This window comes from Mustela nivalis (genome assembly GCF_964662115.1).
Source record: "Mustela nivalis genome assembly, chromosome: 4".
In the NCBI taxonomy this organism is placed as follows: domain Eukaryota; kingdom Metazoa; phylum Chordata; class Mammalia; order Carnivora; family Mustelidae; genus Mustela; species Mustela nivalis.
In genome coordinates this window covers 471,730-494,206 of record NC_139023.1, presented here as the reverse complement: position 1 = coordinate 494,206, position 22,477 = coordinate 471,730, and the positions used below count along the sequence as shown (strand labels likewise).

At 51.4% G+C, this 22,477-nt stretch overlaps 2 protein-coding genes across 22 annotated transcripts in view; one reads left to right on the top strand and one right to left on the bottom strand.

Moving 5' to 3' along the window:
* Positions 1-2,226, bottom strand: part of LIN54 (lin-54 DREAM MuvB core complex component) — a 68,679-nt gene extending 66,453 nt beyond the window's left edge. For 2 of the 19 annotated variants that reach the window (XM_082726485.1, XM_082726491.1), the window contains exon 1: positions 2,012-2,219. The gene's annotated coding sequence lies outside the window, so the exon portion shown is untranslated. Of the gene's footprint in view, positions 1-5; positions 267-1,429; positions 1,773-2,011 lie in introns of those variants that run through there. The other 17 variants (XM_082726477.1, XM_082726479.1, XM_082726480.1 and 14 more) reach the window with 14 other exon arrangements.
* Positions 2,227-17,664: 15,438 nt separating this feature from the next.
* The window catches only part of COPS4 (COP9 signalosome subunit 4), a 39,958-nt gene continuing 35,145 nt past the window's right edge, over positions 17,665-22,477 (top strand). For 2 of the 3 annotated variants that reach the window (XM_082726506.1, XM_082726507.1), the window contains exon 1: positions 18,287-18,571. In XM_082726506.1, the coding sequence (XP_082582632.1) occupies positions 18,498-18,571 (74 nt within the window). In that variant the 5' untranslated portion in view covers positions 18,287-18,497. Of the gene's footprint in view, positions 18,572-22,477 lie in introns of all 3 variants that reach the window. The other variant, XM_082726505.1, reaches the window with a different exon arrangement.

Genomic DNA, 22,477 nt, shown 5'->3' with positions numbered 1-22,477 from the left:
TCTACCTCCAGCGGCCGCCGCTTCCTCCTCCCTCCGCTCCGCCGTGGGGGCTCCGGGAGGTCCCGGGCGACTCGGAGCCCGGCGGGGCTGGCTCTGCCCGCGCTCCGGAGCCCCGGCCGGCCGCGTCGCTCCCCAGCCCGCCCCGGCGGGAGCGCTCCGCGGGCCCGGGGCCGCCGCCGCCGCCGCCGCTATGTCAGGGGCCGGGATTGTATTTCGAAAGATCCGCCATTTTCACCTCGTCATCACCATCGCGCTCGGCGGCTTCCCGGCCGCCCCGCCCGGCCGCCGCCGCCGCCGCCGCGCGAGCCGCCCCGCCCTCCCGCCGCCCTCCCCGCCCCCCGCGGCCTCCCCGCCCCCCGCCGCCGAGGCGCCCGCCCACAGACCCGGGGAAGCCGCCCGCCCGGCCCGCCAACCTTCAAACGCGCGGGGAGGCCCACGCGCGCTCGCCGAGGCCGCCCGCCCCGCGGCGGAAGGGGGTGCTGCTGCGGGCCCGCGGCGGCCGCAGGGAGGTCGAGCCCCGGGCCCGGCGCCTTTCTGAGCAGCAGAGCCCCCCGGAAGGACAATGAAGAACCCGAAGTCCCCCGTTCTCAGACAAGCAACTTGAGGCGAGGACGACGGAGCGCGCGGCTCCCGGCGGCGCAGACGGACCCTCGGCGCCGGGCAGGACGTGCCCCCGCGGCCGCCCTGACCCCAGACCCAGTCCGCGGTCGCGCGCCCGGGCGCTCGTGACGGCGCGGCCCAAACCCGCCGCGCTCCGGTTCCGAAAGCGGATCTGAGCCACGCTGCTGGCCCTGCGTCTCGGGTCCCTCCTGTCCGCGAGCCTGCGGCTCCCCGGCTGCCGCCGCTCGGCCGTGGGGACGCGCTGAGGAGTGACGGCGGCTGAAGCGCGGAAAACGCGCCTCTGCCCGGAATCACCAGCCGGGCGTCCGACGGTCCGTCGGCGGCGGGACCGGAGCCCGCAAGGCGCGTCCGCTCGGGCACAGCGAGTGGCCCCGCACGAGGGCTCGCAGAGCGTCCCCCCGGCTCCGCCCGCCGCGCTGTGGCCCCCGGAGGGCACCAGGGTGTTCATCGTCCCAGGAAGCCCCACGACGCGCGACCAGACGTGCGACGGGACCCGAGTCGGTCCTGTCTGCTGCGTGCGGGAAGCACCGGCCACGCCGAGCCCCCCGCGTGACAGCCCGGGCCCGCCAGCCCGCCCGCGACCGCCGCGCGGGGTTTCACGGCCGAGCACAGGCCTCCACGGTCCTCTGGGCCGGCCGGTGGCCGCCGGACAGGCCGCCCCACCCCCTGCCCCCTCCGGGGCGACGAGCCCATCCGGGAGCCCGCGGCCCCCCGCCGCGCCCGGCCGCCCCGACCCGGCGTCCCGCTGCCCCCGAGGCCCGCGGTCCCCCCGTCTCCAAACTTCACTCGGCCCCCGCCAGCTGTTTACCGTTGCTCGGCCAGGCTCAGGCCGGCCCGCCGCCGGCCCCCGTGCACCTCGGGGTCATTACGACACCGAGCTGGGGGCTTCGCGAGGAAAACGACGCACGCGAAGACGGGCGCATACAAAGGGCGGAGGAAGAAGGGGCGGCGGGCAGCGAGGGAAGCGGGCGCTGGGACGAAATGACACAGCAGCAGAACCGGTTCCCAGGAACCCGGGGCGACAGTCGGCTTCGCGGGCCGCGCAAGGTGCGTGTCAACAGCCGCCGGAACCCGTCCTCCCGCCGGCCGCGAGGGGCGGACGGCCGGGCCAGGGCCGGCCCCGCCGGGTGACAGCCGCCCAGCGGGCGCCGGCGGGAAGAGGCCGGGCCGGGAGGCCCCCCCCCCGCCCCCTGCGGCCCGAGGAGGCGGCGCGGCGGCCACCAGCCCGCCGGTTCCCGCTCTCCGCCGCGCCCCGCCGCGCCCCGCCGGCGCGGGCTCCCGCAGGGGGCGGTCCGGCGCCCTCCGCCCGCGCCACCACCCGCAGCGGGGGGCCGGCGTCCCCTTCCCGCCCGCCCGCCCAGAGGTCCCCACCCCCCGGGCTGACGCTCACCAAAGCCGCCGGCGGCGCCGCCGCCTGCTCCTCGCGCCGCGCTCCCTCGGCTCCCAGCAGCAGCGGCGGCGGCGGCGCCTCCGAGACACAGACCCGGGTTTGTTCAAAATCACGCGCCCAGCGCCATTCCACCGCCGCATCCCATAATACGCCGGGCCCTCCCCGCCCGCGCGCCCCTCTCCGCCCGCCCCTCTCCTCCGCCGGCCCCGCCCCCCGGCCCGCTTCCTTCGCCCCGCCCCTTCCGCGGCGCCTCGGCCCTCCCCGTGGCAACCCGAGCCTCGCGTCGCTGCGCAGGGCGCGGAGCACGCTGCGGCCCCACGTGACTCGGGCTCCGTCGGAGGCGTGGCCGGGACGTTCCACCGGCCGAGCTGCGGGGGGGGCCGGCCGCGCCTCGCCTCTGGCTCGCCCGCCGGGACGCTCGCGCCGCGGCTGGGCTTCCCGCGGCCCCGCCGGGCGGCTGCGCTGGGGCGTCGGGCGCGCGAACGCCGTCCCTCCGTCTCGGCTTTGCGGGATCTCTGCGAGCCCGAGGGGACTCGCTCCGCTCGCTCGGGCGGGGGCTTGGCGGTCGGCCGCGGGCACGGACGCGTCTAGTCACCTTGTCCGCCTCTGGCTCCCGCGCCGTCCCCGCTGCGGACGAGGAGGCGGCGCCGAGCGCGAGTCGGGGCAGCCGGCGCCGGGGCAGCGAGCGCGGTGCGGGACGGGCGGCCGGGCGGAGCCGAGTGCGGAGGCCTGCGGTCGCCGGCGTGCGGGACGGAGCCCGGGGCCGCGGTGGACCAGGCCAGACTTCGCCGTCGTGGGGGCGCTTGCTCCGGGGTCAGGCGGGCCGGGGTTTAGGTTCCGGCACCTCGCGCATGGGCGCAGGGCCGGCGGCCGAGGAGAAACGCCGGGACCCGGAGGGCGGTGGCCGGGTGTCCCGCAGCTCCACCGCGCCCACCCGCAGGCTCAGTTCTGCTCTGCGAGAGTCGCCGCCGCGCGTCCCCGCAAGCTCGGTGGCAGGGCAGGTGGCGGGGAACTAGAGCAGGCCTGGCCGCCAGCGGCTCTGCGGCCGGTGCGGGAAAGGGAGGAGGTGGGAAGGTGCCCGGGCTTTGTTGGGGATCCGAAGGCGAGTCCAGCTCATGAGGAGCCTGGAGAGCGAGTGGCCACTGCCCGGACGTGGACACCTCCAGGAGAAGAAGGGAGTTGAGATGGGGTGTCACACCCTGGCTGGACTCTAGGGAAACTGTCCCAAGAGGGAGAACATTGCTTGGGCTATTCCACAAGGCTAGCGTAACCCGAATATCAAAACTCAGGGCAAACAATACCCAGAGGAGGAGAGGAATTCTGCTCTTATGACCTTGTTGCAAGGAAAATTAAGTCAAAATATCAAAAACAGTGGTGTGGTACTAAAAAGAATTCATACCATGACAATGTATGGTTTACTTCAATAAGGACGGTTTAACACTAAGAAATCTCAATTTATTGAAGGAGAAAAGCCAAATGATACTCTCTAGAGATGCATTGTGTAGTATTCAACAGACATGTCTGAAATTTAAAAATTCATAGTAAACTAGAAATAAAAGAAAATTTCTTTAAATGGATCATGATTATCATCAGAAGACAACAGTAACATCATACCTTAGAGTGACAGGAGGGAAGCATTCACATTAAAGTCAGGGACCCAACAAAGATGCAGGGCTATAGCAGTGATTAATATTTTCTAGGGTGTGCTAGCTCAATGTAATTAAGTAAGGAAAAAGAAAACAGAGGTTTGGGGCGCCTGGGTGGCTCAGTGGGTTAAAGCCTCTGCCTTCAGCTCGGGTCGTGATCTCGGGGGTCCTGGGATCGAGCCCCGCATCGGGCCCTCTGCTCAGCAGGGAGCCTGCTCCACCCCCGCCCCTGCCTCCTGCCTCTCTGCCTACTTGTGATCTCTCTCTCTGTCAAATAAATAAATAAAATCTTTATTAAAAAAAAAGAAAAGAAAACAAAGGTTTGAAGACTGGAAAGAAGAAAATAAATGGTTCTTATTAAAAATAATCATAAAGGGACACCTAGGTGGCTGAGTTGGTGAAGCGGCTGTCTTTGGCTCAGATCATGATCCCAGTGTCTGGGATGGAGCCCTACTTGGCCTCCCTCTCCCTTCTCAGCTGGGAGTCTGTGTCTCCCTCTCCCTCTGCCCATCCCTCCCACTCCTAAGCACTCTCTCTCTCTCTCTCAAATAAATAAATAAAATCTTTTAAAAAGTCATCAAGAGGGGTGCTTGGATGGCTCGTTTGGTTAAGCAACTGACTCTTGATTTTGGCTCAGGTCTCGATCTTAGGGTTGTGAGACTGAGCCCCACCTCAAGCTCCCTGGTGGGCGTGGAGCTTGGTTAAGATTCTCTTTCTCCCTCTCCCCCTCCCACCCCACCCGCCTTTCCCTCCTTAAAAAGAAAAAAATAATAAATCACAAAGAGCTCAGTGTTGGGGTTAATTGCTTAGCCTCTGGACTCAGAGTGCCTGGGTCCAAATTCTGGCCCTGCCACTTGGTAGCTACATGATCTTGGGCAAATTACTTTCCATCTCTGCCTCAGTTTCCTTATCTGTAAATTGAGAATAGTGTAGATATCATAAGGTTGTTGTGAAGATTACTGAGAAAATATACATAAAACAAATTTGAACAGTGCGTGGCATTTGACCAAAAACCATTAATAATGAAAGCTATAATAAAGAATAAAATATAACCTAATTTTATACCTTTTCAAGGATGTGGAGAAAGGGGAACCCTCCTACACTGTTGGTGGGAATACAAGCTAGTGCAGCCACTCTGGAAGACAGCATGGAGGTTCCTCAAAAAGTTGAAAATAGAGCTACCCTATGACCCAGCAATCACACTACTGAGTATTTACCCCAAAGATACAAACGTAGTGATCTGAAGGGGCACATGCACCTGAATGTTTATAGCAGTAATGTCTACAATAGCCAAACTATGGAAAGAACCTAGATGTCCATCAACAGATGATTGGATAAAGAAGATACGGTATACACACACACACACACACACACACACACACACAAAATGGAATATTACTCAGCCATCAAAAAATGAAATTTTGCCATCCTCAACAAAGTGGTGGAACTAGAGGATATTATGCTAAGCAAAATAAGTCAATCAGAGAAAGACAATTATACAGTCTCACATAGGAGGAATTTAGGAAACAAGGCAGAGGATCCTAGGGGAAAAGAGGAAAAAATGAAACAAGATGAACCAGAGAGGGAAACAAACCATAAAAGTCTCTTAATCTCAGGAAACAAACTGAGTGTTGCTGGGGGTGGGGGAGGGATGGGGTGGCTGGGTGATGGACACTGGAGAGGGTATGTGCTATGGTGAGCATTGTATATTGTGTAAGACTGAGGAATCACAGACCTGTATCCCTGAAACAAATAATACATTATATGTTAATAATAACAAAAATAAAGATTCTAAACTTTAAAAAAAAAGGCATTTTAGCTCCTAAGAGTAAATGCTATTCAAACATTTCTAGTTCAAAAAAGAATCTTTGCTTTATATTTGCCTGAAGGCTTTTACAGATAAACTGAAAACATTAACTCAGCAAGTATTTGTTGATTATCTAGTGGATCCCAAGCACTGTGGAAGGTACTGGGAATAAAGTGGCAAGCAAGATGAGGTGGCTCTGGCCAATGGAACTTCCCCCAGTGGTGGAACTGTTCTATATTCACACTATCAGATGTAGCAGACATCTGAAATGTAGCTACTGCAGCTAAGAAATTGACTTTTTCATTTTATTTAATTATCTTTAATAACATTTAAATAGCTGTGTGTTGCTGATGACTATATATTGGATAGCACAGGTCTAGAGGAAATGACAGAAAATGAACAGGTAGAAAATTAGAGCTTTCTAAGTAAATAAAGGAGGTCTCTGAGGAAAACATCAGTACAAAAAATGAAAAGATAGCGGTATAGGGGCACCTGTCTGGCTCAGTCGATAGAGCACATGACTCTTAATCTCGGGGTTGTGAGTTCAAGCCCCATGCTGGGATGGAGACTACTTAAGATTTTTTCAAAATGGGGGCACCTGGGTGGCTCATTGGGTTGGGCCACTGCCCTCGGCTTGGGTCATGGTCTCGGGGTTCTGGAATCAAGGCCCGCATCGGGCTCTCTCCTCAGTGGGGAGCCTGCTCCCTCCTCCACCTCTGCCTGCCTCTCTGCCTACTTGTAATCTCTGCCAAATAGATAAATAAAATCTTTTTTAAAAAATTAAAAAACTGTTTTTAGTTAAATGAGATAGTAGTATAAAGTATGAGTTGGGAGGGATTGTCAGTAGACAAAATGGAATGTATTATGGAGTACCTATTATATTCCAGATATACTGTTAGGTACTAACTATGCAGTAGTTAATAAAATTTTCTTAGAATAGCTTAGTAGCCAAAAGATTAACCACAGGCTCATGAGTCCATTTATCTTAAGTCCAGATGTCTCTATACAAGAAACCAATTTATGCATCTATACGCGTAATTATCACAGATCTATTATCCCTTATCAACAGTTTCCAAATCCAAAATTTTTGAAAACTAAAGGGTTTCATGAAGCTTATAACAAACGCAGCAGTCAAACTTGGCCCAATATGACATAAAGTATCAATATTCTTTACACCATTTAGTGTGAATATCCTTACATACAGTGCAGAAATTCGATGTGTTTGATTATGGGACTTGATTATGGCCGAAGGGGTTGAAAGGAACTTTCTAGAGTGATGGGATACTTTTGACTTTGATTGTGGGGCATGAGGGCACGCAATTGCCTAAACTCACAGGGTATTCTTAAAGTGGATGTGTTTTGTTATATGTCAATTATACTTCATTAAAGTTGGTTTTTTAAAAATATTTATTTATTTGGCAGAGATCCCAAGTAGGCAGAGAGGCAGGCAGAGAGGGGGAAGCAGGCTCTCTGCTGAGCAGAGAGCCCCATGCAAGGCTCGATCCCTGGATGCTGGGATCATGACCTGAGCTGAAAGCAGAGGCTTTAACCCAGTGAGCCACCCAGGCGCCCCTAAAGTTGGTTTTAAAAGAAAAAAAAAATTTTTTTAAGAAAAAAGTTTTTTAAATTATTTATCCTCAATTCCAAACTACACTGATATTCAGTGATTTCTTTTTTTTTTTTAAGATTTTTATTTATTTATTTGACAGAGAGAAATCACAAGTAGATGGAGAGGCAGGTAGAGAGAGAGGAAGGGAAGCAGGCTCCCTGCTGAGCAGAGAGCCCGATGCGGGACTCGATCCCAGGACCCTGAGATCATGACCTGAGCCGAAGGCAGCGGCTTAACCCACTGAGCCACCCAGGCGCCCTATTCAGTGGTTTCTAATAAGGGAATATAGATCAGTGTCACTTTCAACATATCCTAAATAATGTCAAACCACCTAAAAATTAAAATCAACCACTAAAATCATCTGCTGGTGGTAGTCAGGGTTAAGTTACTTTTCCTCTGGCAACAAGACTTATTTGCCTCTATAATAGTTGTTTTTGTAATTAAAGGATAGAAGTAGGAGCGCCTGCATGGTTCAGTCTGTTAAGGATCTAATTTGATTTCGGTCCAGGTTGTGGTCTCAGGGTTGTGAGACGGAGCCTATTGTCAGGCACTGCGCTCTACAGGGAGTCTACTCGAAATTATCTCCTTCTGCCTCAGGCCCCTTCCTCTGTTTGCACAAGTTCACATGCCCATGTGCTCTCTAAAATAAATAAATCTTTAAACAAAAAAAGAAGTGGAGGGTTCTCTATAATGCTCTGATCTACAGTGTCTCTCCCCCCACCACCCATCTGTGTTTTTTTTCTGAGGTTTTATTATTATTTTTTTAATTTAAAAAAGATTTTATTTATTTGTCAGAGAGAGAGAGAGCACAAGCAGACAGAGTGGCAGGCAGAAGCAGAGGGAGCAGAGCAAGGAGCCCAATTCTGGACTCGATCCCAGGACCGTGGGATCATGACCCGAGCCAAAGGCAGATGCTTAACCGAATGAGCCACCCAGATGCCCCACTTTCTGTTTTTAGTTACCTGCAGTCAGCTCTGGTCCAGAAGCAGATCCTCCCTGACATGCCATCAGAAAGTCAGCAGTAGCTTAAGCCTAACACTAAATTACAATGTCTGTGTCACTCACCTCACTTTATCACGTTATGTAGGCATTTTATCATCTCTCATCATCCCAAGGGGAGTGCAGTGCGATATCCTGAGTGACCACATTCATACAACTTCATATATATCATAGTACATTGCTATAATTGTTCTCTTTTATTATTAGTTATTGCTGTTAATCTCTTACTGTGACTAATTTATAAATTAAACTTTATCATAGGTTTGTCTGTACAGGAAAAAGCATAGAATGTAGAAGGTTTGCTACTATCTACGGTTTCAGCCATCCAACTAGAGGGATTAGAACACATTCCCGGTAGATAAGAGGGGATTTGTCTTGCTAGGGGTGTAACCATCCCTGTAGTTATAAGTCTTTACCCTTGAAGGAAGTATTCCCAGTGTCAGCCATCCTGAAAAAGGCACATCTTCAGAGAGGATATGGGAACTTGAAAGAAGGGCTCAGAGAGGGAAGTGCTTCCCTCTCTCGGCCTTGCTCATTTGGACCTGGACCCAGACTTTAATGTGTTTGAAGGAATGTGCTCATCTTCCACGTAACAGAAGACGACGACTTCTGCCTCTAGAGAGACTAGGAACCAGGGAAAGCTTTGTTTTCCCTTTTAATTACAAAACACCTTCCCTGGAGAAGAGCCAGCGAGTAGGTAAGAATTCCCCTTATCGTTGTGGTTTCCATGGGGTTCCATGAGCATGCAAAGCCATACACAATCTTCAGCAATTCATTTAAACATTTAGCAGAATTCTTTGCTGTTTGAATGGCTGCTTCATCTTCCTTCACATGCTGTGCCACAGATGACTCCGTGCTTGCCTCTCAACTGTGTTTACAAGCAGCTTGTCTTTCCTTGGATTCAGGCTAGTCAGTTGTCCTGTGACCTCAGCTTTCTGATCAGCTCAATAAAAGCTATGATTTTGTAGCTTGTCTAGCTTATTGTTGTGATGGTGGAAACAGTGCTCTTTTCGGCCTTCAGGTATTATTTTGTTAAGAGGCTCTGGGGGTATCTATTGTTGGACCACAGTGCTCAATAGTTTTTACCCAAGATAGACCTTCTACTTATTCTTTTTTTATATAAAGATTTTATTTATTTGTCAGAGGGAGAGAAAGAGCACAAGCAGGAGGAACTGCAGAGGGAAAAGCAGACTCCCTGCTGAGCAAGGAGCCCAACACAGGACTTGATCCCAGGACTCTGGGATTATGACCTGAGCCGAAGGCAGACACTTAACCAAATGAGTCATCCAGGCATCCCTCTACTTACTCTCTTAACCCATCCCTTCATTGTCTTTCTAGGTCTCAGAGCTCTTGCTTTACAACCCAGATTTCACTGTTTGCTTCTGGGTGTTCCTAGTTAGCGGCAGAGTTGGACCATCTTCTCTACCTCACTAACATTAGTTTCTACCCAACCTTTGGGTTTTATGTTCCTGATTTTAGTGCCATCTCCAGAGAAGGGAAATTTATTTATTTTTTAAAGATTTTATTTATTTATTTGACAGACAGAGAACACAAGTAGACAGAGGCAGGCAGATAGAGAGGAAGGGAAGCAGGCCCCCTGCTGAGCAGAGAGCCCAATATGGGACTCGATCCCAGGACCCTGAGATCATGACCTGAGCTGAAGGCAGCGGCTTAACCAACTGAGCCACGCAGGCGCCCGAGAAGGGAAATTTAGATGGAAACATCACATTCAATGATGTTGGGATTAAGTAGGTCTACTTAAGTATGTTCTACTCAAGTAGAACTACTCAAGTGTGTTCTTTACTCAGTGTAACAAATATTTGATTGCTTACTAAATACAAGGCACAAAGTTTTGGATACCAGCTCGTTTATCAAAATCAATCAGACTATCACATACCTTTCACCCTTCTCTCCCATTTCCAATTTAACTATATGAACCAAATTGAAACATGAATGGTTTGGAATGAGCAGACAGAGTGGTCACTAGAGGATGTGAATGAAGCCTCAGGTTATAGTGGGTCTAGAGATAGAGAGAAAGGGAAGATCATCAGAACATATTGGATAATGGACAGAGTATAGCCTGAGAAGAGCCATGGTCCTTCAAGTGGGAGAATACCTGCCCTGGCACTGTTCTTAAGAAGACGTTCTGAGACACACAAATGGCCAACAGACACATGAAAAGATGCACATCATCACTAATCATCGGGAAAATGCAAATCAAAAGCACAGTGAGATACCACCTTATACCTGTCAAGATGGCTAAAATAAAAAAGATTAAAAAATATCAAGTGTTCGTGAGGATGTGGAGAAAAAGGAATCCTCATGCACTGTTAATGGGAATGCAACTTGGTGTAGTCTCTGTGGAAAATAGTATGGATGTTCCTCAAAAAATTAAAAAATATAATTACCATATGCTCTAGTAATTCCATTACTTGGTATTTACCCAAAGAAAACAAAAATGCTAATTCAAAAAGATAAATTTCTTTCTTTCTTTTTTTTTTAAGATTTTATTTATTTATTTGATAGAGAGAGATCAGAAGTAGATGGAGAGGCAGGCAGAGAGAGAGAGAGAGGGAAGCAGGCTCCCTGCCGAACAGAGAGCCCGATGTGGGACTCGATCCCAGGACCCTGAGATCATGACCTGAGCCGAAGGCAGCGGCTTAACCCACTGAGCCACCCAGGCGCCCCGATAAATTTATTTCTATGTTTATTGCAGCATTACTTGAAATAGATAACATATGGAAGAAGCCCAAGTGTTCACTGATAGAGGAATGGATAAAGATGTGGAATATCTTCCTACCTATGTAGTAACATATCTATCTAGTAAGATCTACCTAGTAAGATATCTATTTATCTATCTATATCTATCTATCCATCTTACTCAGCCATAAAAAAGAATGAGATCTTGCCATTTGCAACAACATGAATGGACCTAGAGGGTATAATGCTAATTGAACTTTTTTTTTAAAAGATTTTATTTATTTATTTATTTATTTGAGAGAAACAGTGAGAGAGGCATGAGCTAGGAGAAGGTCAGAGGGAGAAGCAGACTCCCCATGGAGCTGGAAGCCTGATGCGGGACTCGATCCTGGGACTCCAGGATCATGACCTGAGCTGAAGGCAGTCGTCCAACCAACTGAGCCACCTAGGCACCCCTACAATGCTAATTGAAAGCAGTCAGACAGAGAGACATAAATAGCATATGACTTCATATGTGGAATTTAAGAAACAAAACAAATAAAGAAAAAAGAGACAAACCAAAGACTTAAATACAGAGGACAACCTCATGGTTGCTACAGGGCAGGTGGTCGGAGGATGGGTGAAATAGTTGATGGGGTTTAAAAGTACACTTACCATGATCAGCACTGAGTAATGTGCAGAATTGTTGAATCACTATATTGTACACTTGAACCTAATACAACGGCATGTTAATTATTATTATTATTTAAGATTTTATTTATTTATTTGACAGAGAGAGATGACAAGTAGGCAGAGAGAGAGAGAGAGGAGGAAGCAAGCTCCCCGCTGAGCAGAGAGCCCGATGCGGGACTCGATCCCAGGACCCGGAGATCATGACCTGAGCCGAAGGCAGCGGCTTAATCCACTGAGCCACCCAGGCGCCCCCGGCATGTTAATTATACTTCAATTAAAAATATAATGAGATAAATTGTCAAGAAAAAAATAAAAGGACTTGCTGGTCATCCAGACAAAGAGGAGCTTTAAGGAAGCAGAACAGTTACACTGAAACTTCTCTTCATTTGAAGGTGACAGGGCACCAGCTTTTGACACTGTTAGAGAAGACAGAAGACTTATTAAACCATAAATAAATATATATAAATACATAAATAAAAGCCCTTAAGATGACTAAATTCAATGTGCACACAAGACTACTGCCCAAAAAGCATTTTATTCCCTTTTTTATTGTTTAAAAAATATTTTATTTGACAGAGATCACAAGTAGGCAGAGAGGCAGGCAGAGAAAGAGGGGAAGCAAGCTCCCTGCAGAGCAGAGAGCCTGATGCGGGGCTCGATCCCAGGACCCTGAGATCATGACCCGAGCCGAAGGCAGAGGCTCAACCCACTGAGCCACCGAGGCGCCCCTTTATTCCCTCTTTAAATTGAGATTTTGCATTCAATAAAATGCACAGATCTTAAGTATAGAGTATAATGAAACTTGATAAAGAGTGGCATACCACTCTTATAACTCATACCTCTATAAACATACAGAGTATTTTCATCACCTCTTGGTACTTCCTAGTAAATACCAACCTTCTGCATTTTCCCCTCCCTAAGTAATATCTGATATTCTGTCTCCATAGATTAGTTTTGTTTGACTTTGAACTTCAGGTATGTAGAATCTTATTATATGTATTTTTTAATGTCTGATATCTTTCACTCAGTATAATATTTTGAGATTCATTCATATTCTTGCAGATATCTGTAGTTTTCCTTTTTAATGCTGAGTAGTATTCCATTGAATACATATACCACAGTGTCTCCATTCCCTTTCCTTATAATGGACATTGGTTTGTATTCATTTGAAGCTATCAAATAAAACAGGTATAAGATTTTCACACAAGTAAACAAATGGAAATCATGATTTTAAAAACACAACACTGATGAAACATTGAAAGAGAACGATTGAATCCTGCTAAGTGGCCTGAAAAGTGGAAACAGTATCTCAAAACACAGAGCAAGACAATATAAAGAGAGAAATTACCATGAAAAGGGCACATAGAGGGTGCTGGGGTGGCTCAGCTGGATGGGCAGCTGCCTCAGCTCAGGTCATGATCCCAGGGTCCTAGGATTGAGTCCCGTGTCAGGCTCCTTGCTCAGCAGAGAGTCTGCGTCTCCCTCTCCCTCTGTGCTCTTGCTCTCTCTCAAGTAAATAAATAAAATCTTAAAAAAGGGAAGGAAGAAAGAGGCACATCATTTTGAAGATACATCCAAAAGACTTGACATATGACTGCTGGAGTTCTCCAAGGAGAGAAAGGAACATCTAAAAGAGAAGTAATAATTAAACAAGTAATAGAAAATTTCCCTGACCTAAAGACAGACCTCCATCTGCAAGTCAAAGGGGTCACTGAGTTCCAGGTAGTATCAATGGGAAAAGACACACCTAGGCATATGTGAGGGAAATTCCTAGAAAGAGATCTTTAAGGACTTTCCTATGGAAAGAACAAGTTACTTACAAAAAGAAGAAAAACAAGAACAAAGAAGACTATGGGGGTGGGAGAGGAAGAGTGAGGAGAAAGAAGAAAAGGAGCAGGAGAAGGAAGAAAAAGGAGGAGAGGGAGAAGGAGAAGAAAGGTGCAGAAATAAAGCCAAATAAGGACAAGCAAAGGCTATTTACTTAGAGCTTTTCTACAGCAAGGGATTTGGGCCATCATCATTTATGTCTGACAGATACTCGGAGACAGGCAGAAGAATGGAAAGCTTTATAGTGGAAAAAGGGAACTCAGGTATGCCCTGAGTGGAGGTTGCTGGCACAGGGAAGCTGTCTGCGGCCACCCAGAAGTGGGGTAGCCTATGTAATTGGTTGGTGGCCTAGGGCGGGGGGGGGGCGGGGAATGGGGGGATTGGGGGATGGCTTTAGTATTTGGCTTTCCTGGTTAGGGCAAAAATTAGGGAAGCTGTCTGTGACTGACCAAGTGCTGGCCATTTTGGGGCTGATAACCACAGGAGTCGTTAGGCTTTCTGGGATGGCTGCTGCAGATGGGGAGTGGACTAGCTGCTAAAGACTGTTGGTCAGTTTTGTTTTTACATGTGGTCTTGTACATTCAGTCTCTCAAAGAGAATGAAGAGAGAGAATGAAGAAAAGAGGGGGGAGGGAAGGATGGAAGTTAGGAGGGAGGGAAGAGAGTGAGAGAAATCACAGGCACTGGACTCCTCATTTGAAATCCTGTGGAGTAACATTTTATAGGTCACCGAGGGGGAAAGAGACGGCAGCTCAGCGTAAACCCCATTCAACCACCAAGATGATGGGAAGAGATTTGTGAATATGCGCAGATTCACCAACACGCTACCCGTGCACAGCCTCTGAGGCGTCACTTAAGCTTGAGCACTACCAAATAACGAGACACTCAGAAGAAAGACCTCGTGTCAACACAGGAAACAAGAAGAGAAGGGGAATTTATGATGAATTAGTTTAGTCTGAATTTATATAGCAAGTGAATAACGGCAACAAAACTGGGAACTACAGCCCGAGTGTCAACTGAAGGGTTCCTAAATAAAAGAGACATACTGCAAAGGAAAAGCAAATACCAACCTATCTCAGCGAGCCAAGGATGGAGGGGGCAGACATCAGTATATCCTCCAGGTCTCAAATCAAAGTGAAGGATGTAAGTGTAAATATTCTGTGAGTCTCATTTATTGAGGTATGATACAGAGGCAATGGGGGACTAAAGTGTCCAGAAGCGAGGAAAGGGCTGAAACTTGTCCTCACATATTCTTTTTTTTTTTTTTAAGATTTTATTTATTATTTATGTCCTCACATATTCTTAAAGGAAAAGTGATACTGAATGTCAGTAAAGGAAAGGTAATCACCAGTTAAACTGAAAAGAAGATGAGCCCTGATACACTTTTCACACTCATTAAATTGAAAAGAAAATGATACAGGACATGACAGAGAAAAATAATAAGAAACAGAAACATCCAGAATGCGTGGCAGAACTCAGGTAGGAATTAGAAATAAAAACATCATTTTAGGAATGAAGACTCAACAAGAAGGAGACTAGGAGTAAATAAAAGTGTCAGATAATGCCTTAAGAGAAAATGACTGAAAATTAAATTAAAAATGTGAAAAACAAATAAAAAGATTTTGAGGGAAGGTGACTAATACTAAGATAAAGAAGATCTAACACAAAGACAATAGTAGTTTCTGAGGAAAGAAACCAAAGGAATAGAGCAAGAACAAAAATGGTAAAGATATTATTGAAAAAAACGGAAACGGTCTATTGAAAGAGCACGCTCTATACCTAAGAATGACCAATACCAGCATGTGGTCTAGTAAAATTTCTTGATGTTAAAGGGAAAAAAATTGGGAGGTATCTAGGCAAAAAGACGATGTAACCTATAAGGAAAAGAAAATTAGACTCTCACAAGGTATTTTTCAGCAATGTAGGTCCTAAGAAAATGGAGCACCACACTTCAGGCTCTCAAGAAAAGTGAGTCAGGGATTATTATATCTAACAAAACTGATTTCCAAACATAAAAGGCACGGATGTTTCCAACACTCAAGAACATTTAAAATTATGTTTTCCAGAAGTTCTTACTGACAACTCTATTAAAGAACTAGCTTTAGCCAACTAAAATGACTAAGAGATCTCAGTATAAGAGCCGACGGTGAGCATTAAATATGTACTGCTTATGAAACAAGACCAAAGGAGGATTAGGAGGAAGAAAGTATAGTTTGTCACAGCTGAACGTGCTCACGATACAGGTAGAGAAGAGAGGAAATGGGAGAGTATTTGTAGGAAAATGTTGAATTCTTCAGCAATGACATTGGGGATGGTAGTATTTAAATTGTGTGTACAACACAGGATGAGTGAAATGAATAATTTTGGAATATTTTGCTCCATACTCTCATCTATACTTGTGAACCAGGATTCTGGGTGTGGAAGTAAGGAGATGCAGATGTGATACAGAAAAAGTTAAGTAACATCACCTATATTGGAATTTGAAGTATCAGAATGAACTCGTGACTTATTTTATCCTTAAAATATGTATTCTTTAGCTCTGTCCGATGAAAAGGTCCCCAAATGACCAAGACAGTAGCAATGAACATCCTTAGCACTCAGATTGTTATCTGTAAATATCATTCCTAAAAGGAACTAAAGGAACAAGGGCTGATTCTGGGTCTAGACTAGGAAACACACACAATGACCCTAGAATAATTTTGTCACAGAACACTAGCAACATGTGGAATAAATGCAGGTTAAGGATTGGGGCTCAGAAAACAGAATATATGCAATTACCTAGGCCCTTTTAAAGTTCTATAGCAAGGCATATTTGAGCTGGGTACATGGGACACAGAGTGGACAATGCACCAGGACAAGGACCTGGATGACTTCCTCTGCATATTTGTAGGGAAATTCTGAGGGGTTAGAGACCAGCTTTTACAACTGATTATATAAAAATGGGGATTTCCTGGCCAGAAAAATGGCTAATAGGTAAGAGTTGAGTGAGAAGAACTCATCTAGTGGTGTGGACATCTAAGCTAGAGCAGTGCTACCCAAACTTTGATGTGCAAGAATTACTAGATGGACTTTGCTGATAGGACAGTTTGACTCAGTAAGTAGCGGCTGGGACCTGAGATTTTACGTAGTAAAACAGAATTAGGATTTCTTAATTCAAAGAAGCCTAGCTAACGTTTTGCTGCTAAGCAAGTATAAAGAGAGAAGAAGTCTCCAGTAGCATGCTTGTTTTTGCACCCTTCTGTGAGTACAACCTAAAACTGGGTGGTTGGGCAGGGTTACCGCTGAGCCGTCTGGAAAAGGGAGGCCCTGTCATGTTCCCAAGCTTAGGCAGACTGCTGACCCGTCACCAGGAAGGTAGACACCTTCCGCACGGCCTGCTAGCCCCGGTGCGGGTTACAGAAAGAGGCGTGTTTGGTGGCTTCTTTGGCTTTCAGCGAGGCATTGCGGATGACGCGCAGAGTCCGGGTGAAAGCAGCACATCCGGAGATCCCGGGGCGTCGCGAGGTTGAACGGCTGCCCACTAGCCCCAACAGCAGACGCCGGCCTCAGGGGCTTCTCGTAGCTGCTTCTGGCAAACACAGCACCAGAAAACGAAGATAAACTGAGGCAAAAGTCAGATTAATGGAGTTCCCGTCTCACGAAGCCCGCCGTTCCAGACGGTCATCGCTGAAGGGACGGCGCGCGTGTGCGTGTGAATGCGCGTGCGCGTGCGGGTCCCGGTGCGCGTGCGGAGGACCGGCCACCGGCCCCCGCGAACAACCCTCCCTAGAGACAGCTGTGGGTGCGGCCGGCGGATCCCGACGCCGCCCGGAACCAGTTTACTGAAATTCCAGGAAATCCCATCCGACAGCAGCTTCGCTCAACACCCGGGCTACGAACGCGCTCCACCTGGGTCCAAGGGGGAAACGGCCTGACGTCCAGGACACCGGTGTCCTCAGGGCAGACCTGGGCCCCGCGGGGAAGCGCCGGCTCCGCTCCGCCGCGTCGTCTCGCCCGCACGCGCCGTCGCCGGGGCACCCCCGACCGCCCGCTCCCTGCGCCGGCAGCGGACGGTCCGTCCGTTCTAAAGACTCGGCCCCCCGATCCCGCAGACACAGCAGGGAGGGCGAGGCCGGCTGCCCGCGGAGCAGGGAGCCCGACGGGCGGCTCCGTCCCAGGACCTGCGAGCCCGACCCGAGCCGGAGGCGACACCTCAGGAGCGAGGCGCCCGACCGGTCCCCGGCGCGTCCTCCGCGACACGGACTGTCGGATCCCGAGGCGATCGGAGGGCCAGGCCGAGGAGATCCCGACTGGCCCTTTCAGCCCGTCCTCCTCCTCCGGCAAAGGGCCGCCCTCCTGGACACCGACGCTGCAGCCCGGCCACGTGACTAGGTTCCTGCCCAGGGACCGGCCCCAGAACCGGCCCCAGAACCGACGCGGCCACCTCCGCCTTCCCTTCTGCCTTTTCTTCCCCTGGACGCAGAGACCGGCCACGAGCCGGCGGGGAGGCAGGCGCCGCGCTGGGCAGGGGGCCGGCTCGGGGCTCGACCCCAGGACTCCGGATGGCGAGCCGAGCCGCAGGCAGAGGCCCCCCGCGCCCCCCGGCGCCGCCCCAGGACCTTCTGGAGGCATTTCGGTGCGCTCGTCCTGCGGCCGCTCGCTTCCGACGGGGGGACCGCCATCCGCCGCGGCGGGCACGGCCGCGCACAAGCTCGCCCAGACCACGCCCGCGGAGGCCCGTCGCGACCAACCGGCTACAGCGCCGGCGCGGACACTCGCGCATCCGCACCGCGTCGGGGCAGCGCCGCCTCGGGGAACCGGGCGCGGGAACCGGACGCGGGAACCCGACGCGGCAACGCGCGCCGCTCCAGCGCGGCCTCGCAGAGCGGGCGGCCGCCGTCCACGCCCGGGCCACACGCGGAGCCGGGCGGCGACGCGCGGCGATTCCGGCCCCCGGCGCGTCCTGGAGTCGCACGAGCAACACGCCCCGGACCTCCTCCGCCAATCCCAAGTCGGGGCGCGCGGGCCTGAGCTCGCGGGAGGATCCTGGGCGGGCCTCGGACGCGTGCGGCGCTTCCGTCCCGCGGCTCTGCGAACGGGCCTGCGCGGGCTCGCACGCCCGGCGCTCTGGCCCACTCAGCCGCTGCTCTATGGCATCTCGGGTTCCCTCTAGCCGCAGGCTGGAGGACTGCGCTCGTTTCTCGGCGGCGGCGCGAGGCCCGGCATCCTCTGCTGAGCTGGAAGAAAGATGGCGGCAGCCGTGCGGCAGGACCTGGCCCAGCTCATGAATTCCAGCGGCTCTCACAAAGATCTGGCGGGCAAGTGAGTGTCTGCCAGGGCCCTGGGCGGTCGGCAGGGGAGCCGTGGGCCGGTTCGCGGGGTGCCGGCTGCTTCGGGATGGGGTGCGGCCTGCCGACCGAGGGGGCGGGCCTGAGGTGGTCCGCAGACGCCCAGACGGGAGCGGAGCCCCGGGGGCGGCCGACGCGGGGCGGCCGGCGGCGCGTTCGGGTTTGGGGAGCCCCGTGACCTGCTCGTGGGCTCTCCGGAAGCACGGCCCGAGGGGCGACTGCGCCCACGGCCTTCGGAGCCGGCCCTGGCGCCTCTGCGTCGCGGCGGCCTCGCACCGAATCCGCGGTCTCTTCGGACCTTTTACTGATGTGTTGTTGTAGCTGCGGGAACTGCGTGTCCTGGGGCCTCGGTGCGGAGCCGCCCGGGCGCGCGTTTCGAGCCCACGGGGCGGAGGAGGTTCGGCCGCTCCGGTGCGCGGCGAGTCCTTGCGGGGGCTTCTCCCCTCGCGACGGGCGTCCGGGCGCCTCGGCGGCGGCGTTCGCGGAGCCCGCGGTCGGTGCGAATCCCGCGGAGCTGCTGTGGCGGCCGAGGCCCGTCCCGCGTCCAAACACGGACGTGTGCCGGTCGCGCAGGCGGTCCCGCCGTGTTGGCCGAGGGCGGGCGGGCGGGGCAGCCGCGGGCCGGCTCTCCTGCGGCGCGGCGCGGCCCGCGAAGTCGCGTCCCGGCGCCGACCGCGCGGCTCCGCTCGAGCCGAGGCCCCCGCGCTGCCCTCGCGTGTTCCCGGACACTCGGCACCTGCCGCGCCCCTGGCCTCCGGGGGCGTCCGGCTCTCCGGGGGCGGAGCTGTCGCCAACCGCCCTTCCTGCCGGGAAAATGGGGCCGCGGGACGTGCTCTTGCCCGAGGCCGGACGAGGGAGTGTCCGGCCCGAGCCCGCGGGTCCCGTAGGACCGTGCCCGGGCGCGGTGGCGCGGAAGTGTCGCGGGTCGTCCCGTGGGTGTCCGTGCGCGCCTGGCTTGCGCGGGTTCTCCGTGCGGGCTGTGTCGTCGTGGCGCGCCCGTGGGGACAGCACCGGGGTCGTGCGCTTCCCCCCGGCCCGGCCGGCCTCTGCGTTGTTTTCCTCCTCAGAGGTACAGGGTTCCAAGTGTTCGGACGATTCTGAAACGCAAGCTACGAGTTCGCGTCCTCAGCTGGGAATTGCGGGTCGGCGGCAGAACCTGTGCTCCAGGGCCTTTGCTGGCGCGTTCCCGTGTGGCCCAGCGAAGACTTGTTTTCAGGGCCCTCTGGGCTGGCCGGACTGCGGCGCTGGCCTCGGCCGCGTGGTGCTGGCCTCGGGGCAGGTCAGCGGGCCGCTCCGCCGCGGCCGCCGCCGGCGAGGCTGGCACAGACGCTCGGGCGCTTCAGGCCGTGCTGGCCGAGCCCGTCTCTCCACGCGCCTCCCATTCGGTCGCCTTACAGGGCCGCAGAGCTGTTCCCCAAGGGTGAGAGTGGAAGCCCCGCCCGTCGGGCCCGGGAACTCTCCCAGGGTCGCTGCTCTAAAACAGGTCACAGTAAGTCACCAGACCAGCCCCGAGGCAAGGGGAGGAAACACGGCAGAAGTGGCCCAGTTACATTAGAAGGGAAATTCTGTAAAATAAAGGAGAGGAAATGCAGAAAGGAAAATTCTATAAAAATAGGCCTTTTTTTTTTGTATTCGTAATTCTTGATAGAGAAGGTACCGAGGAGAGGATGGCCTTTGGAGTCTAAAGATTTCATTTTTTTTTTTTTAAAGATTTTATTTATTTATTTGACAGACAGAGATCACAAGTAGGCAGAGAGGCAGATAGAGAGAGAGGAGGAAGCAGGCTCACCGCCGAGCAGAGAGCCCCATGCGGGGCTCGATCCCAGGACCCTGAGATCATGACCTGAGCTGAAGGCAGCAGCTTAACCCACTGAGCCACCCAGGCGCCCCTAAAGATTTCATTTTACAAGAAGCTGTTAGCATGGAGAAGAGAGGCTAATGGGAGACCCTGAGCTCTCTTTGACTCTTAGGCTGTTTTCCCAGGGCGTCCGGGGGCTCAGTCAGTTAAGTATCTGCCTTGTGCTCAGGTCGTGATCTCAGGGTCCTGGGATCAGATACTGCATCCGGCTCTTTGCTCACTGGGGAGCCTGCTTCTCTCTCTCCCGCTCCCTCTGCTTGTGCTCTCTTTTTCTGTCAAATAATTCAATCTTAAAAAAGGAAGGCTGTTTTGTAGAAAACAAAATAGACTCCTTGCCTCGCAGAGATAGACTTTTGATTAGAACTTTTTAATAATAGAATGGAATAGAACTGTCAAAAAATAGAAGACACTTACACACCAGGTACACACTAGATAATACACGCTGTGGACTCTCAAGGGCTCCTTATAACAGAGTCTCTGGTTCTTTGTTATTCCCACACACAGCAGTTTTAGTGGTTCCCATCTCAAGAGGGAAGTTCCCTAACGTCTGGTGTTTACCATGTGCCAAGTACATCGTTATTTACATTTTTTAATCCTTGAGTAATATTTACATTGCATATGAGGAAACTGAAGTACGGAGGTGAAATACCTTGCTTGAGGTCGCATAGCTTCTGGCAGTGCCATAATTCAACCTGTATGCTTGGCTCATAGCCCTTGACTCTAAACGCCTCCTACCTTTTGGCCTAAATTATCTTCCCCGAACTAGACTACATTTCAGGTAGTGATTCTTCTTGCAGGGGCCTTAAAATATCTATCTGCCTCCACTCTTTTCCACTTAACACTACATTGAAATATTTAGAATACTTAAAGATCAACCTCATTTAGGAAATTATTTCTTTTTTTTAGCATTTATTTTATTTATTTATTTATTTATTTATTTTAAAGATTTTATTTATTTATTTGACAGAGATTACAAGTAGTCAGAGAGGCAGGCAGAGAGAGAGAGGAGGAAGCAGGCTCCCCGCTGAGCAGAGAGCCTGATGCGGGACTCGATCCCAGTACCCTGAGATCATGACCTGAGCCGAAAGCAGCGGCTTAACCCACTGAGCCACCCAGGTGCCCCGTACCACATCAGTGGTACTGAGACATCAGTTGTTAATCTTACTGAGATTCTCACATATTATCATTCTCTTTTAAAAAATTTTTCTTATTTAAATTCAATTTAGTTAACATGTAATGTGTTACTAGTTTCAGGGGTAGAATTCAGTCATTCATCAGTTGCCTCTAGCGCCCAGTGCTCATTTCGTCAAGTACCCTCCTTACTCCCCATCACCCAATTACCTCATCTTCCCACCCTCAGTTTGTTTCTTACAGCTGAGAGTCTCTTATCATTTGCCTCATCTGTTTTTATCTTATTTTTCCTTCCCTTCCCCTGTGTTCCTCTGTTTTGTTTCTGAAATTCCACATATGAGTGAAATCCTATGTTATTTGTCTTTCTCTGCCCAACTTACTGGGCTTAGCTAAGTACACTCTAGTTCTGTGTGTGTAGTTATAAATGGCAAGATTTCATTCTTCTTGAACAACTTAGTAATATTCCTGTGTGTGTGTGTGTGTACACGTACCACATCTTCTTTTTATTTATTTATTTATTTGACAGAGATCATAAGTAGGCAGAGAGGCGGGGGCGGGGGAGCAAGCTTCCTGCTGAGAAGAGATGCGGGGCTCGATCCAGGACCCTGGCATCCAGGACCCTGACCTGAGCCGAAGGCAGAGGCCCAACCCACTGAACCACCCAGGTGCCCCGTACCACATCTTCTTTATCCATTCATCTGTCGATGGCCCTCTGGGCTCTTTCCATAGTTTGGCTGTGGTGGACATTGCTGCTATAAACATTGGGGTGCACGTGTTCCTTCGACTCACTGTTTTTGTATCTTTGGGTAAATACTCAGTAGTGTGATTGCCGGGTCGTAAGGTAGCTCTATTTTCAACTTTTTGAGGACCCTTCATGCTGTTTTCCAGAGT